Below are 18,041 nucleotides of genomic sequence, written 5' to 3' on the forward strand. Positions count from 1 at the left end.
CCAAAACCAAAAACGCTACTGTTAAGTGTTGACAGTGTGTCCATACCATCTGTGATGTCTATTTAAGATAGTAGTGTGCTTTCTGGTGTAAACCTTTGTTCACAACTGTAGACACCTTCATCAATAAATCAGGACACCCCTGTCGGTTTGGGCAGAAAGCACACAGGGCAGTTTGTGCGGAGGAACACAGCTGGATCGTCTTTGTGTACCTCTCTAACCTCCATTCATTAGGTTGTAAGCACCGCATCAGGAAAGAGATGAGCCTGCAATGTTGTCTAGATCTGTAACACCGACACATGGGAGAGGAATCAAGAAAAAGTTCAGCGTCGTATAGAGTCATTAGAGAACTCCCTTCTCATATTGCTCAAATGAACAGTTTTTTTTGGTTTGTTTTTTAAAGATAATGAAAAACCTCACGGCACAACGCCTCTCCCCTATCTGACCGTGATATTTTGTGTGTATGCACTGTTGTGTAGGCTACGTGTGCCATTTTCAAATGTATGTAGTTCTGTCCTTGAGCTCTTCTTGTCGAATGATGTTCTGTGTTATGTCATTCTGTATTATGTTTCATGTTTTGTGTGAACCCCAGAAAGAGTGGCTGCTGCTTTCACAACAGCTAATGGGGATCCTAATAAAATACCAAAATACCAATTACCTCCAAAAAGGAGTTGGTTGGCTGAAGACAATGGGGGGGGGGGGGGGGGACTGTGAGTGTCTACTGTCTACTCCAAACCCATCCATTACCCATCCATAGCCTGTAGCACTGAGGAAAATGCAGTCTGTTTCCACTCAGACTCAGTCAGCCTCCCAACAATGGCAGCTCTGTTGCTTCTAGACTGATCCTATTGGATGACTCAACATTCTACTGGATTCTTTGGCAGAAGCAGGGACCTAATCCACAAACCAATCCAAAACGGGCCAAACTTACAGTAAACCTCTGTCTGGTACATGGTTCCTCGATAGGAACGTGTGACTGTACAGAAGCCTCACCTGACCCAGACACTGCAGGTGGGGTGACGGGACAGGGGAATGGGTGGTGCTGACCTACCTGTCAGTGGCGTCCCCTTGGCCCTTGAATGTGTTGCGATGGAGCGTCTCTCGGACGGCGGCCATGCCATCTGGCAGGCGGTTGAGGCAGTGTGTGTACCGGCTCAGCCCGCCGTCCGTCATGTAGCTGCAGACAGACAACACAACAGGCCTGTCAGTCACAGTCTCTGTACCTGTCTCAATATCGGTGTCTGTCCTGGTCTCTGTCCTTGTCTCAGTCCCTGTCTCAGTCCCTGTCTCAGTCCCTGTCTGTCCTGGTCTCTGTCCCTGTCCTTGTCTCTGCCACAGTCCCTGTCTCTGTCCTTGTCTCAGTGTATATCTATGTCCCTGTTTCAGTCTCTGTCCCTGTATATGTCTTGGTCCCTGTTTTTGTCCCTGTTTCAGTCTTTGTCCTTGTCTCAGTGCCACTCTGTCCCTGTCTCTGTCTCTGTCTCGGTCTCTGTCTCGGTCCCTGTCTCTGTCCCTGTCTCTGTCCCGGTATCTTTCTCGGTCACAGTCCCTGTCTCAGTCCCTGTCAGTCTTGGTCTCTGTCCATGTCTCTGTATTTGTCCCTGTCCTTGTCTCTGCCACAGTCCCTGTCTCTGTCCTTGTCTCAGTGTATATCTATGTCCCTGTTTCAGTCTCTGTCCCTGTATATGTCTCGGTCCCTGTTTTTGTCCCTGTTTCAGTCTTTGTCCTTGTCTCAGTGCCACTCTGTCCCTGTCTCGGGTCTCTGTCTCGGTCCCTGTCTCTGTCCCTGTACATGTCCCTGTCCATGTCCCTGTCTCGGCCCCGGTCTCTGTCTCGGTCCCTGTCTCTGTCCCGGTATCTTTCTCGGTCCCTGTCTCTGTCCCGGTCTCTGTCCCGGTATCTTTCTCGGTCCCTGTCTCTGTCCCTGTCTCTGTCCCGGTCTCTGTCTCTGTCCCTGTATATGTCACATCTCTGTCTCTGCTGTGTTACATGACAGGCTGTTCTGATCCTCTTCACTGACAGGATTACAGCCTCAAACACATTACAATCCTGTTATATACGTTTATACTGTGTCTGACCTGAAGACCCCTATACAGAACAACCATGACGTATGTCATCCCGAAAATGCACTGGAGACAGCTCAATTGGAGACGCATATTTGGTTCGTATCATCTGGTAATACTAACACTGTTATTCTGCATAGTATGTGTGTGATGTCAGTGCCAATAATACCGCTAAAAATGAAGAACAACGATATCTCCTGTCAACGCGGCTACAGAATACGGCACGGGCATTCAGAACGATCACACCATCCCTGCAGTTGGAGAGGTGGGGGTTTGACATGACGGATGAAATGACAACATATAAAACAAAAGAACGTGCCCAAAGTCATCTCGGTATTGTATGCGGAGGGCATACGAGACGATTAACCCGCCGCAGCTAGATAAACATTCACATTTGCTCTCAGTCAACACCAACTAACCCTCCATAATTACCCATTTCCAGTTACTCATTTAGAGGGCCATTGTCATGCCTTTAGCCCAAAGCAACGCCGTAGGCTTACCAGCTTAGGTTGAGATAAATTCATTGAGGCAGTCCCATTGAAAAACACAGCTTTACTGTCATCCCTGCAACTTCACATAATCCCAGGCACGGTTTCACGCTAATCCAGGTGACACAGGGAGTCTCAGCTTGTCTTGGAGTGTGACAGGAAATCATGGGAAACTGCCTCTGTTTAAACTACCACTCATTAAACACATACAATTGCTTCCCAAGCCTGTAATACTACTTTCGTAAAAATATTTATGGGTTTGTTACTGCAAAGCATTTTCTATCTCTAACTGTTAGGAGAGCTGACCAACACCCAACCTAAGGGCTTGGTTATCGAAACAAAAAGTGAGGAAGTTTATGTTACCATTGTCATGTTGTGTGTCCCAGAGCCATTTATAACCATGTTTATTAATGGCTTTAGTGTGTACAGACACGACAGCTCCCAAATCATTGTTGAAAAGGTGAATTTGAGTCATAGTGAAAGCGACATTTTAATGTGACTACTGATTAACTTGGGGTTTGTCCTCGTTTTGTTCACACATTTTGGGAGTCATTATTTGGGTTAGCACACCCACCTCGGCAAAAGGTGCCTGACCCTAAACTGAAGGTACTAGAACCCCAAATACAAAGAATGACACATATTAAAATGCTATATGTAGTGCATGAAAACCTGCTAGACATTTAACTAAGTGCTTCAGTCAGTTTAGGCTTTTTCACATACAACTTTTTTTTCTTCTGCTTTTAATTTTTTTTGAGTAGATTGGAAACATACCTGTCAATATTGAGCTTCTAGAAAATGCCAATCCTGCAGGTTGGTCAGAGGAGAGATTTCACTACTGAATGGTTAACTAAGGCTGGTCCAACACAAAGTCATCCGAGTCACCCAGCCAGTTCTCCTTTACTACTATCCTCTCTTTCTTTATCTTTCTCTTTCTCTGTCACTCTCTCTCCTTAACACAACTGCCTCTCTCTCTCTCTCTCTCTCTCTCTCCCTCTACCACTCTCATCCCTGTCAAGTCTGTTCAGATGGAGGAGCTCTTCAGGAGGAATGATGGGGTCATTGGTAACAAAAGGAGCAGATGAAGGACCAGGGAGCTGCAAGCTCAGTGTTTCAGGCGGAGGCAGAGTGAGAGGAAGAGAGGAAGGACATGGCAGTACAGGACAGGAGAGCCCCAGCACAGGAGGGGAGGGGGTGTTGTTTGCGGAAGGGGTAGGGGTAAGAGGAGGGGCCGGGGTAAATGTCTTGGGGGTATGGGCTGTGAGTCAGGGAGTAGCTGATTAGAATGATTTTCCTCGGAGCATCTTCCCCCACTAACTGGAGGAGGGATATGATTCGTTAAGGCTGCAATAGTTAACTTTTTTAATAGTTAACCCAACCAAATTCACATAGAAATGTGAGTTATAGATCTGTCATTCTTATTGAAAGCAAGTCTAAGAAGCCGTAGATATGTTCTATGTGTGCTATTTCTATGCTGCCCATTCCTAAATTTACTTTCGGTTTTATACACCAGCTTCAAACAGCTGAAAATACAATATTTTTGGTTATGGAAAATATATTTAAAAGCGGTGTAGATGGTACAATTATTCTCTACACAATGACTGATTTTTTTTGTCAAATAAACTGAAATTAGGCAAACTTTTAGAATTTTAGGAATCAAGAAATTACCCTCAAACTGAGCAAACAGAGAGACTATGATTTGATTACTTCTCAAAATCATTTGTACAAAAAGACATACTGTATAGAAGGAATCCTTACTCTCTAAAAAGTTACTGTTTAAGCCAACCTGATTATGGGCTTTAGGTAATAACACTTCATAGTGAGTGATGAAAGAGAAAGACACCAACCTAAATTAAATATCACCTTTCATCTCAAAGATCAGGAAGTACCAATTACATGCAAGCCCCGGCAGCACTAGCATGAACAAAAGGCCCGAATTTCCTCTGATAAGCAAAAGACCTAAATAGCAGCCACATTTCCTAGGATGAACTCTTTTGAGTGTTTCGAGGTTGACAGTGACTGATGTGACTGGAGCTATACTGTAGGCAGCTATTAAAGCTGAGTCAGACCAGTTGTTGACTAACCAGCCAGACAGGTAAAAAGCCCTAACCTTTGACAAAGGAGGGAGTGGAGTGTGTGCCTTATGCCTTCCTGTAAACAAAAAACAGCACCTACATGGGGAAACAAAAGATAAGTTATGATTTTTAATTAAACGCCTTTTGCAATGAGACGCGCCACAGCAGATGACTCATTGACTGGCTCACTTTGTTATTAAGACAGAAAAAAAAGTAATACAATGCAAACCAAGTACACAGCAATATATTTCCAAGCAGGTCAGTGGTATATGGTACCCACAACCCACCTGGCCAAAGCGCAAGTTTATAGAAGTGGTCTAATGTTGGTCCCTACCTCTTTAAAGGGCATAAAATCAATAACTTGAATATCTGCCAGTGTTTAAGTTTTAGAGCTGCATGCTTGCAGTGGGTCATCCATTAACTCTGGTTACTGAACAACACCGGATGGTTTGAGCAGAGACAGTTAGCCTGCAGCAGGTCACTCATTTGTACTAAGTCACTGAACTCTCGACCACTTCAGGCCTGGGTTCAAAACAGAGTGAAACCCAGTAGAGTTTACAGGTCACGTTAGTATTAGGCCCATGTGTTCACCTAACCAGAAAAAAAATACAAAATACATTTTTAAATAGATTTAAAAATATTGTGAAATATTTAAAATTGGCAAAATATTGTATTTATTTATACATTTTAAATACATTCCAAAATATATAACAGCATTCATTTAAAATGTATATATAAATATAGGTAAAATGTACATCACAATATATGTTAAATGGATCAGAAAATGTATTTAGTGTATTTAAAAATACATTCTGAAATATATTAAAGAATGTATTTTAGAATATATTTTCACATGCTTTTTCAAACCGTTTGTGTTGCAAAATGCGAGATCCCACTGACTCTTAAGTCCAAATTATTTTAAGTACTACTGAAGTAGTTTTTGGGATATCTGTACTTTACTATTTATATTTTTGACAACTTTTACTTTTACTCCACTACATTCCTAAAGAAAATAATGTACTTTTTACTCCATACATTTTCCCTGACACCCAAAAGTACTCGTTACATTTTGAATCCTTAGCAGGACAGGAAAATGGTCCAATTCAGACTCTTATCAAAATAACACCCCTGTCATCCCTACTGCATCTGATCTGGCGGACTCACTAAACACAAATGCTTCGTTTGTTGGAGTGAGCCCCTGGTATTACGTAAAAAAAAGTAAACATTTATAATTGTGCCGTCTGGTTTGCTTAATATATGGAATGTGAAATGATTTATACTTTTACTTAAGTATATTTTTGCAATTACATTTACTTTTGATACTTACGTATATTTAAAGCTAAAGACTTTTACTCAAGTAGTAGTATACTGGGTGACTTTCACTTTTACTTGAGTCATTTTCTATTAAAGTATCTTTACTTTTACTCAAGTACTGTAGGACAATTGGGTACTTTTTCCACCACTGACCGTACTTACAAATATAGTTAGGATTTTGTACAAAAAGAGTCACCTGACTGGTATCTTAGCAGGTAGAATAGGGAACTATGGAACATTCAAGGACCTAAGGGTATGAGGTCAAATCCTGTTAAAGGCGCACTATTTCGATAAAAAAAAGAAAGTGAAACCACAGTTTCTGCGCTGTTGTTTAAATAATTTGTTTTATTTAGTATAGTATAAACTTCTGTCTTAAGCATCCTAAACAATGCCATAGATGCAGTTTCTGAAAAATGGTAAACTTGAAGGCAAAAAACGGAAGCATGACGTGAACTCAGTGTGTATTCCAACTGATTACAGGCTACTAAAGCCAACGACTTATCGCTGCACCACAGCGCTTTGATGAGAACAGTGGAGAAAAACAAACTTGTATCCGATCATTAAACGCTGCTATTTAATGCTGACCAGCAGATGTCACTAATGTGCATTGTGAACAGATTAGGAAGCTCAGCGTAATGAACTGTTTTTCAGCACACTATAGTGAAAGCCTTTGGAAAGCCTCAGGTTCCCATCACTAGCTGTTGACTGTATTAAAAATGAACCTTCAGATGCCTCTTCAGTATCACATGCACTTATGTCAGTCTCATTGCTCCTGCAGAACAGGCAGTGTACAAACTTAACCTTCAACCAGAGAACACAACATAACACATTAACTGGCATGACAATCCGTCACATGGGGAGGCCAAAAAGCACTATGACAAAGCCACGCCCCCAACACACCATGCCTCCAAGTCTTCTAATAAGCTACCGCTGCTACAATATATTTTGTCAAAATTTGGCTTGGGCTGTGAACCGTATATACCGTATACCAGGGTATTTGGAAATAGCCTTGGGCTGGTTTTTCAAAACACCTCAGTACCATTGAAACAATTATTTTGAAGTTTTTCAACACATTTTTATATTTGTAGCTACTTTTGAAGTAAATGCAATATGATTGGAGATAAAGCAGATCGCATTCTTCATTTCATCTGTCACATTATTTTACATTATGATTTACATTTACATTCCCCAGAACAGTTGAGCCAGTCACGTGTTTGTTTGTAAATTGCACAATGGGAGAAAGCGGGATCAGATGAGTCCAGCTGTTTATTGACAGGGGTCTGGGTTTATATTGAAAGTCAACAGTGTTTTTTTTGCTTCAATAGAGTGATAAGAGACGTGCAAGTATAGTTTTCCTTCACAGAAAATACATTAGTGCAACACATTCGGCAGGAAATAGCTTCATTGTAATCAGATGACAACAGAAGTGCAACACTATTTGGCTGGCAGCCCCACAAGTAAATACATTTACAATGAAAAAGCAAGGTGGTTTTTTTTGCAAAAAAAACATATTTCTAATGTTTATCAAAGAAGGAATGTAACCAGCTACATTTCCTCATGTTTTGCTTAAATTGAATCTTGCATTTTACCAGAGAAAAGTAGTCTGGCTACACCGAGAAAAGTACAGGAGAAAGATAGCTACACATCAGTCAGAGCGCTGTCTTTTGATAGAAAGCCCATTTGTGAATTCTCATCCGAGTGGAAAAGAGCAACTGAAGCACAACATTAGTTTGATGCTGAGCAGAAATTACAATAAGAAGCATTTTAGAATGGTGTTTTATCTTTTTTTCCTGCATTAAAAATGAAGAATTCTGCGTTAGGACAACCCCTACGTTTAACTTGCTAGTTATCTAAGTAAGTGGCTGAATTAATGAGACCACAGAGCATCATAGTGTGTTAGCTTTCTGCCGTGTTTGAGAAGTCAAAGCCCTTTGCATGAGTTATCTACAGCTGCCACTGCAGCTTGATTTCCTTGCGTTTTTCCTCCTCTCTGTTCAGGGCCGTCTGCTCCTCCCCTATCTTCTCCTGAGCAGAGCAGGCAGGCCCGTTGCCGTAGAGACTCCCAGACACCACACAGACACAGCGTGTACACAGTACTCTTCTTCCTTCAGACAAGCATGCGTCAAAACTTTGTTAATTTGCACAATGTCTCTTGTTCACATTCACTTGTAAATATCCAAACTCACCAAAAATAACATTTGCTCTTACCTATATATGTATTACTTTATGAGTTGGATTGCCTGTCTTTACAATTTGTTTATTTTCATTTGTGCTAGTTAGCATATTTAGGTAGCAGCCTCCATGGAAATTCACTACTACTTGTGCTAATTTTGTTTGCATTCTGGTAATAGATGCCCAATGGGCTTTTTTGCGTTTTTGGCGCCCCCTTGTGTACTAAGCCAGTAATACCGGGAGAGAAGGACGGTATGATGATATGAAAATCTGCATACCGCCCAACCCTAGTCAAAATGCACTTTTATTGCACTAGACACATTCCAAAAGCATACCAAAAGTAATAACATGCATTTTTATGCATTTAAATTACTACAAAAATGACTACAAACATAATACATTATCGGTCATGTAGTGACTCCATGTCTTTCATGTGCATATGACAAATAAACAAATGAACTTGATGAGAGAATTGCAACTAACGTCCAACGGGCAGAACTTAACGTGTACTGGGTCGTTCCACGAAATCAGTACTTTTTTTTGCGTCCCAATATAGAATTTTAAAAGACAAATATATATTGCCCTTTAATATACACCACATGGAGAGCTCAATAAATCTGATTTTCAATATGAATAAAGACTTACTAGTGCAAGTACTCTTTTGGCAATTTTCTGGTGTTTTGGGGTGAAAACTGAGCATAACACGTTAACCCTGTTAACCATAGTTAGACAGGCTAGAAATGTGTGAATAATTAAAAAAAATGGTGAATCTTGCATTCAATTGCCCTTCCCTGTTGCACACAACACGCTTATATTCCCCCTGTCACATGGGGATTCATGGCTGATTTAACTAATCATTACCAGTTGGAGGGCCGTTCAAGTGGATTTTTACCAGATGTTCCCACTTCCCACTTGGTTACGAATGCACCATAACACCACTAACCAGCCACCTGGAGAGAGGCACTTACTATAGTCTTTTTTTTACCTCTTGAGATGGGAAATTCTTTTTTTTTATGAAGTTGAACATGTGCTATTTATGACAGAATGTTAAAATTATGTCACAATTCAAATTATATCACTTCCAAAGAGTAATTTAAGAAGCTGAATTAGGAACCACTTTGGCCACCCTGTGGACCAGACATCATAGCCAAGCATTTCTGGAATATTGTCAGGGATTACATGCATTTCTGGAATATTGTCAGGGATTACATGCATTTCTGGAATATTGTCAGCGATTACATGCATTTGAGCAAAGATGCAAATATATCTACTGTATTTTTAAATACATTTTACGTGATGTATATGGAATTATTTTTTATTTTTTTTGTATGGGAACTCGCCCCCTTTGATAGGTCGTTCTATCCTTTGACAAAGTGCTGTGACATCACCAAGACATTCATAATGAACTTGTATAAAGCCTTTCCAGAGCAGAACAAGGACCATGTCATCACTGACATTCTCCATTGCCTCCGGGTCCTAGAGGAAAATCAGATAATAAGGATGATTGTGGTGAACAACATCCAAGTTCTCCAGCATCTTGTGCTTGTTTCAACCTGACAAGGAGATGATGGTAAAGTAAACAGCTTATTTGGTCCAAATTCCACTGAGACGAAACACACAGCATAATATGTCATCACATCACCTGCAGACATATCCTGACCTGCATTTGGCTCTGTGTCACATGACTTACCTCTTTGTGGAGACCTCTGGTTGACTGTGTGAGATTGTTACCACAGAACCTCTGAGGCCCAGTAAAGGAGAGGATTCAAATCGAAGTTGGACCAGCATTCTTTCTCTAGGAGTGCATGTTGCATATGAATAAGAGCTCTCACTTTCTCACGTCATCTCAAGGCTAAGAAGAATATTTCCCATGAGCTGCTTTCTCTCTAGCGCACAAAGGGCAGATTCTTTTTTGAAATCATAACCCTCTTCCCCTTGAGAGCTTTCCAAAAGAGACAGCATGTTACCAAGCTATCTTCCAAACGAAAGATGTCTCAAGTGATCTCTCATCTGTCGTCTGCCACAGACTCAGGGGTTCTCTCTGAGCTACCACTGACAACTAAGAGACATTAGCAGAGAGGACAGTCACACTCACAAGGACAGAAGACAGAAACACTACCATCTAGTGGCAAGAAAGCAGAACACAGAGGTGGTCCATTCATAGCAGGGTTATTGCTCTTCCCCAGGTTGCTTTCGTCGGTTGAATACACAAAAGTACAGATGTCGTGTGCACTCACCCACTGGAGACTTTGTCCATGTGGAGATTCTTCCCCAGCACGTCACCGTCGCTCATGTACCCCGTGGTCTCCATGGCGATGCACTCCAGCTCCTCCATCTTATCTGGCGGGTCCAGCTCACACACACTGTTCCTCTCCTGGCCTGGTGTCTGCCTGCCACGGAGGTAGAGCCCGCTCTCGGGGCTCACCATGCGACTGGCACTGCCCCGTGTTGCTACCTCGTACCCATTCCCCACTGAGGGGGCATCGCCCGCCTGCAGACGGGGGCTGGAGGGGCCCAGTCGCCAGGGCAGCGCTGGGTTGGGGCGGGGGGACAGGTTGAGCATGCCTCTCCCGCTGACCTCTGTGGTGACGCTGCCGTCAAAGGTGGTCTCCAGGGTACTGGGGAGAGAGAAGGAGGCGAGGATGGTGGAGGGGGGGGGGGGGGGGGGGGGTAAGATCCAGATTCAAAATTAGACAGACCCCTGCTGCGAGAGGCTGTGGTGAGTCAGGAGCCAGACATGAACAAGTCCCTGTCCAGGGCAACGGGCTGTCACTCAAATAAATCAAAGGTCTGTTCAGGGGGTGAGTGGGTCAGGACAGGAGCCTGCTGAAACCAACAGCATAGCCCACAGCATAGCTGGTCTGACCAGCATCGTCTAGCTGGTCAAGCTGGTCTGACCAGCATTGTCTAGCTGGTTTTGTTGGTGACCAGCCTTCGCTGTGTTTTGGACACTGGTGACCAGCCTTCGCTGGGCTTTGAACTAGAGGTCGACCGATTAATCATTAATGGTTGATGATATTACTAGGTTAACTAGCTTGTCCTGCGTTGCATATAATCAATGAGGTGCCTGTTAATTTATCATCGAATCACAGCCTAATTCAACTTCGCCAAACGGGTGATGATTTAACAAAAGCACATTCGTGAAAAAAGCACATTCGTTGCACAAATGTCCCTAACCATAAACATCAATTCCTTTCTTAAAATCAATCCACAGAAGTATATTTTTTTTAAACCTGCATATTTAGCTAAAATAACTGCATGTTAGCAGACAACATTAACTAGGGAAATTGTGTCACTTATATATGCAGCAGTTTGGGCCACCTGGCTCATTGCGAAATGTGTTTCTTCCTAACAAAGGCCGTAATTAATTTGCCAAAATTGTACATAATTATGACATAATATTGAAGGTTGTGCAATGTAACAGCAATATTTAGACTTAGGGTTGCCATCTGTTCGACAAAATACGTAATGGTTCCGTATTTCACAGAAAAATAAACGTTTTGTTTTCAAAATGATAGTTTCCGGATTTGACTATATTAATGACCAAATGCTCGTATTTCTGTGTGTTTATTATAATTAAGTCTATGATTTGATATTTGATAGAGCAGTCTGACTGAGCGGTGGGAGGCAACAACATGCTCGTAAGCATTCATTCAAACAGCACATTACTGAGTTTGCAAGCTGCTCTTAGCAATGCTTGACACACAGCACTGTTTATGACTTCAAGCCTATCAACTCCCGAGATTAGACTGGCAATACTATAGTGCCTATAAGAACATCCAATAGTTAAAGGTATATGAAATACAAATGGTATAGAGATAAATAGTCGACGCATCATAATTCCTATAACTACAACCTAAAACGTCTTAACTGGGAATGTTGAAGAACTGGGAATATTGAACCACCAGCTTTCATATGTTCTCATGTTCTGAGCAAGGAACTTAAACGTTAGCTTTTTTACATGTGTCACGACTTCCGCCGAAGTTGGTGCCTCTCCTTGTTCTGGGGGCGTTCGGAGGTCGACGTCACCGGTTTTCTAACCGCCACCGATCTACGTTTCATTTTCCATTTGTTTTGTCTTTATTGTACACACCTGGTTTCCATTACATTATGATTTATTCCCTATTTAAACCTCTGGTTCCCACATGGTTTTGTGCGTGTTTGTTCTGTGTTTAGCTGTCGCTAATATTATGTGAGCTGGATTGTTTTTCCCTGCATGGAATTTATTTTGTTGTCGTCTTGAGTAAAGACCGTTATTACTCATCCTCTGTGTCCTGCGCCTGACTCCGTCCCACCTGCTGCACATCCACCCTTTACAACATGGCACATATTGCACTTTTACTTTCTCCGTTTTTTGCATTATTTAAACCAAATTGAACATGTTTCATTATTTATTTGAGACTAAATAGATTTTATTTATGTATTATATTAAGTTAAAATAAAAGGGTTCATTGTTCATTCAGTATTGTTGCAATTGTCGTTTATTACAAATATATATATAAAAATCGGACAATTAATCGGTATCAGCTTTTTTTGGTTCTCCAATAATCGGTATCGGCATCGGCGTTGAAAAATCATAATCGGTCGTCCTCTAGTTTGGACACTCATGACCAGCCTTCACTGTGTTTTGGACACATACAAGCTTATGCTGGTGATGGTGGTATGCTGGTTACAAAGCTGGTCCATGCTGGTCTATGCTGGTCCAGCATGGTCTAGCTGATCAAGCTGGTCTGACTATGCCCATCATTATCATATTTCCCAGCATTCTCTATTGCAGTTGATTTTTAGAATTGTTTGTTTCAATATCTTTTGTGTTTGTTGTGTTTTTGCATGTACATTGATTCATTAATCTTATAGTAAACAAAGATTAATAACATGTTTTTTTTAATGTTTCTAAACTATTAGTTGGACTTATTGCACCGGATACTGAAATGGTTGTTCCAGTTTAGATGGTTTGGGATGTCTCATTTATCATACTTTCTAACCCTGGCAGTCATTCTGCAAACATATTATGGGTGAAGAAAAGTTGAAATTGTTGGATATCCCCACTCTGGCTAGATTCCAATAGGAATTAAACGTCACTTTGCAAGCCAGAATGATGTGACTTGATGCTGGTTTTGCTGGTGACCAGCATAAGTGTCCAAAACACAGCGAAGGTGGCTCACCAGCAAAAACACTGCGAAGGTTGCTCAGCAGCAAAAACACTGCGAAGGCTGGTCACCAGCAAAACACAGCAAAGGCTGGTTACCACGAAAACACAGCGAAGCCACCACGAAAACACAACGAAGGCACCACAAAAACACAACGAAAACACTGAGGCTAGTCAGATGAGGCTAGTCACCAGCACCTATGCTGGACCAACCAATGCTGGTCTATGCTCTTTTTTTCAGCTGGGGAGTTACCTCTCTCACTCTCTGACAAACTAAAGATCAGACTGGTCAAAATGGCAAAAATAAAATATGTTCAATATACAAAACAATAAATGTAAGGGGTGGAGAGCGAGAGAGAGAGCGAGAGAGACATGAGATGAGCCACTTCAACATGAAAAGCTGCATTTACATGCCGTTCAGAGAGAATGTCAATCAAAACCCCATCAAAACCCCATTCAAATGTATATACTATGAAAATATTTGTCCTGGCTGAACAATCCTACTAGTTGAACTGAACCTTTCCCTCCCATATGATGCTAAAGAGTGTAGAAATGCTTTTGGCATTGTAAATCAGCCCACCAGGAGTGCTTTCATGTATATTCTCCCCTTTTATCAACTTGGGAGACAAAAGCAGCTTTTAACCCAGTGCTGGCTGACCACAGGGGTCCAGTCAACCCCTCTGAGCCGATTTCACGGCTGGGCTCAGGACGAGGCGACTGGGCAACACATCAGATTCATCAGACCAGAGACAAAAGAGGATGCCTCCAGATCAACATCTGCTCTACCAGTCCAACTGCCAATCAGGCTAAAGCCTTTAGACCCCAAGGCAGACTCTGTCATGTAGACAAGATGGAATCCAAATGGTTCACATGCAGCACATAATGGTCCTCATTTTGAACGCTTCCTTCCCACATCAATCAAAATGAATGTCATGTTTTTGTTTCACCCTGCTGTTCTTCTGCCCTCGGTAATAGATCGCTGATGCATTACTGAGCTTGTGAAGACCCTAACATTAAATGCTCTGTGGAGAGCACTTTGCAAAGTAAGTATGCAATCATGTTTGGGAAGTGCGGCGCCAAACCACTCAAATAAACCTCTCAATCCATAAGAGCATCGAAAATGACACACACACGCACTCGCATAAAATGGGTGAGTAATGAGTGACACGCACAGATGGTGCTGAAGCAAGGTCAGTGATCTACCTGTGGCTGATCTGTGTTCCCCTCAGGCTGGACATGGTCTCTTCCAGGTTCTGCCTCAGATCGGCAATGTTCTTCACCGTCCGCAAGCGCCTGGCCTCAGGGTCTTCACCTAGAAGTAGAGGGGGTGGGTCTGTTAGAGACAGCCTACCTGAAACAGCTGCTACGTCAAACAACACACATGGCACAGGCTTGTCAGGACATCCTCAGAAATTCAGGACATCCTCAGAAATTCAGGACATCCTCAGAAATCCTCAGAAATGTGCATCTTTCCTTCAAAGGTATCCATTAACACTTGAAACAGACCATTCACAACAAGAGTGTCCTAAACATTGCATACCGTCCTGTAGCTCCTTCAGGGCCAATCAAATCCCAAACCAGAAAAAATATACATACAACAACAACAAAAACGCCATATGAATTCTCTGTGCTTTTGAGGAAAGAAAACGTTGAAAAAGTTCTTACGATCAGTCAAAACAGTTGCTGGGAAGGAGAAAAGCTTGGCCAACTAATTCACCCATTCACCCTTTTTCCAAATAAACATGAGCAGTAGGTGAGTGGAGGGTGTTGCTGGGCAGATTGAAATGTATTTGCCTATCATGAGGGGGGAGGCAGGGGGGGAAGCCCCCCCCCCCCCCCCCCCCACTCCCACACACACACCCACACGCTGCCGTGACATGGAAACGTGGACTGGAGAGCTGAGCAGCACTACCAGTCAAGGCATTCCAGGGGGGGCTTGAAGGGAGCACAAACGAGCCCATTCACAGGGCTAAACCTGCCCTTTACAACACCACTAACTCCTTACAGGCAGCCCTTTGATGGAGGGATTGTGTAACTTTTCTCCCGTTTTAAAGCTGACCTCCCTTGACGAAGTCCCGTTTCACGCCAGCTTCACTGAGAAACATAACGGTGAGGGCTGACGGAATGTTCTGCCGGCAGAATAACGGTCACATGCTCTGAATGCTTTGAGAGCATGAACAAACTTTTGCTCTGCGAATGAAAAAAGCCGCGTCTAAGTCCGAGAGGTCTGGGACGGTAAAGGAAAGCAGCCCTGAAGACCACATGCAGAGGGCAGCGGGGGGCACACGCATGCACACATACACAAGCACTTACTCTCGTGTTTCTCATATATCTCCAGCATGGTGAGGAGGATCTCCTCGTTGAGTTGAGCGATGCCGTCCCAGACACAGGTCTGCTGCAGGTGCACCTGGTACAACCGGCTCTGCCTCCGACTGGACACATAGTTCTCCTCCCAGGTCACATGCTTGGTTCTGAACTCTGACGTCCTGGCTGTCTGCCTCAGGGTCACAGGGTCACAGCTCTCGGCGCCCTCTCTTCCTGGACTCTCCCGAGTCTCCGCAGAGGTGTTTAGCTCAATGGCTGGTTGTCTAGTTTTGTCTGGGGTTGGTCTGGTGGGGATGGGGATGTGACAGGCGGGGTGGCTGTGCTGGCTGGAGCCCCCCAGGGTAACACTGCCCAGGGACAGCCTGGTCCTGGTTTGGTCTCTGCTGTGTCCTACCTCTCTGCCACTGGCTCTGCTGGGTGAGGAGTCATTGCTGCTGCCATTCTTACCAACACCCTCCTTGTTTCTGTGAGGAAGCATTTCTTCTCTCTCCATGTAGTCCTTACTAGGTGCTCCAAGTCTCTCCAAGTCCTGTCCGGTATTGACACATCCTCTCCATGACACGTTAGGATTCGGATCGGAACAGAACGTAAGTAAACGCTTGTTTTCTTGAAAATCTTGAATGATGTCGCTGAGAATGATGTCGCTGAGAATGATGTCGCTGAGACAACTGCTCCAGCGTTGCCCACTCCTCCTGTGGCGACTGGTTTTTCTGGAGAAAGGCCTCTCCAGCCATCCACAACGCACACACACACACACACACACACACACACACACACACACACACACACACACACACACACACACACACACACACACACACACACACACACACACACACACACACACACTACTTGTGTGTGGTAAGGAGCCTTGGCAACTCCATGACATCCACAGCCTTTAACATGCAGATGAGCTTTTTCTGTCCCATTCAGCCCCTGGCCTTTTCTCTCCCTCCTGGCTGCCATGTTAGACACAGAGACACAGATTCCGGGCTGGGGCTGCCTCAGGACAAAACTCCATCACTTCACCAGTCAACTCCAGGGTCAAAACAAGCCTCTCTCTCCACACTCTCTCAACGAGTCTTGCAATTCATACAAAGCTCAATACGAATCCAGTGTTTCACTTTTCTTTATTTTTCCATCTCAATATTTTTCTGTTTCCTGTGTGGCAGCAGAGCAGCTCTCCAGATGAACAGTACCAACCAACATAAACTCACTTACATCCTGGCTGAGAAACTAAGAAACTGAGAAAGTTTTTTCCACTGTGCTGTTAATTGCATTCAGACAGACTTTGTGTGGGCCTGCCAAATCATTGTGAACTTTGAGGCAATATCTCTGATCCATCACGAAGAGGCTAAAAGGAATCCACAGGGAACTGAGGCTTTTGCCCTCCATGGTGGCATTTTGATTCAGTCCTCGCTATAGAGTACTGACATGTATAGCTGGGAAGAGAGACCCTCATTTGTGCCTGGGAACAATACGAGGCTGAAAAAATGGTTTCCATGGACAGGATCCTTTGATGCTAATGAGAGTTAGCTGTCTATTTATCACCAGAAATCGATGCTGGCACTAAGATTGCACTCAATGAGCTGTATAAGGCCATAAGCAAACAAGAAAATCCTTTAATGCAGGAAAACTTAAATCTGTTTTACCTGATTTCTACCAGGATGTCACAAAATACTCAGGACCACCATTATTCCACAAACAGAGACGTATACAAAGCTCTCCATTTGGAAAATCTGACCATAATTTTATCCTGATTCCTGCTTACAAGCAAAACTAAAGCAGAAAGTACTAGTGACTCACTCTATACTGAAGTGGTCAGATGACGCGGATGCTAAGCTACAGAACTGTTTTGCTAGCACAGACTGAAATATGTTCTGGGAGTCCTCCGATGGCATTGAGGAGTACACCATCTCAGTCACCGGCTTCATCAATAAGTGCATCGATGATGTCGTCCCCACAGTGACCGTACATACATACCCCAACAAGAAGCCATGGATTACAGGCAACATATGTACTGAGCGAAACGCTAGAGCTGCCACTTTCAAGGAGCGGGACACTAATCCGGACGCTTATAAGAAATCCTGCTATGCCGTCAGACAAACCATCAAACAGGCAAAGCATCAATACAGGACTAAGATTGAATCCTACTACACCGGCTCTGAAGCTTGTCGGATGTGGCAGGGCCTGAAAAATATTACGGACTACAAAGAGGAACCCAGCCGCGAGCTGCCCGTGACGTGAGCCTACCAGACAGGCTAAATGCCTTTTATGCTCGGCAAGCAACACTGAAGGATGCATGAGAGCATCAGCTGTTCCGGACAACTGTGTGATCACACTCCGTAGCCGATGTGAGTAAGACCTTTAAACAGGTCAACACTCACACGGACGCAGAGCCAGATGGATTACCAGGATGTGTACTCAGAGCATGCTTGGACCAAGTAAAAAGTGTCTTCAC

The 18,041-nt window shown here is 43.3% G+C and overlaps 1 protein-coding gene across 6 annotated transcripts in view; it reads right to left on the minus strand.

Moving 5' to 3' along the window:
• LOC129866753 (neuron navigator 2-like) overlaps positions 1–18,041 on the minus strand; it is a 140,205-nt gene that overhangs the window by 72,216 nt on the left and 49,948 nt on the right. For all 6 annotated transcript variants that reach the window (XM_055939595.1, XM_055939594.1, XM_055939591.1 and 3 more), the window contains exons 10-12: positions 14,459–14,567; positions 10,344–10,724; positions 1,049–1,174 (exon numbers count right to left, since the gene is read on the minus strand). In XM_055939595.1, coding sequence (XP_055795570.1) covers positions 1,049–1,174; positions 10,344–10,724; positions 14,459–14,567 — 616 coding nt within the window. The remainder of the gene's footprint in view (positions 1–1,048; positions 1,175–10,343; positions 10,725–14,458; positions 14,568–18,041) is intronic.

This window comes from Salvelinus fontinalis, chromosome 12 (assembly GCF_029448725.1).
Source record: "Salvelinus fontinalis isolate EN_2023a chromosome 12, ASM2944872v1, whole genome shotgun sequence".
Lineage (NCBI taxonomy): Eukaryota > Metazoa > Chordata > Actinopteri > Salmoniformes > Salmonidae > Salvelinus > Salvelinus fontinalis.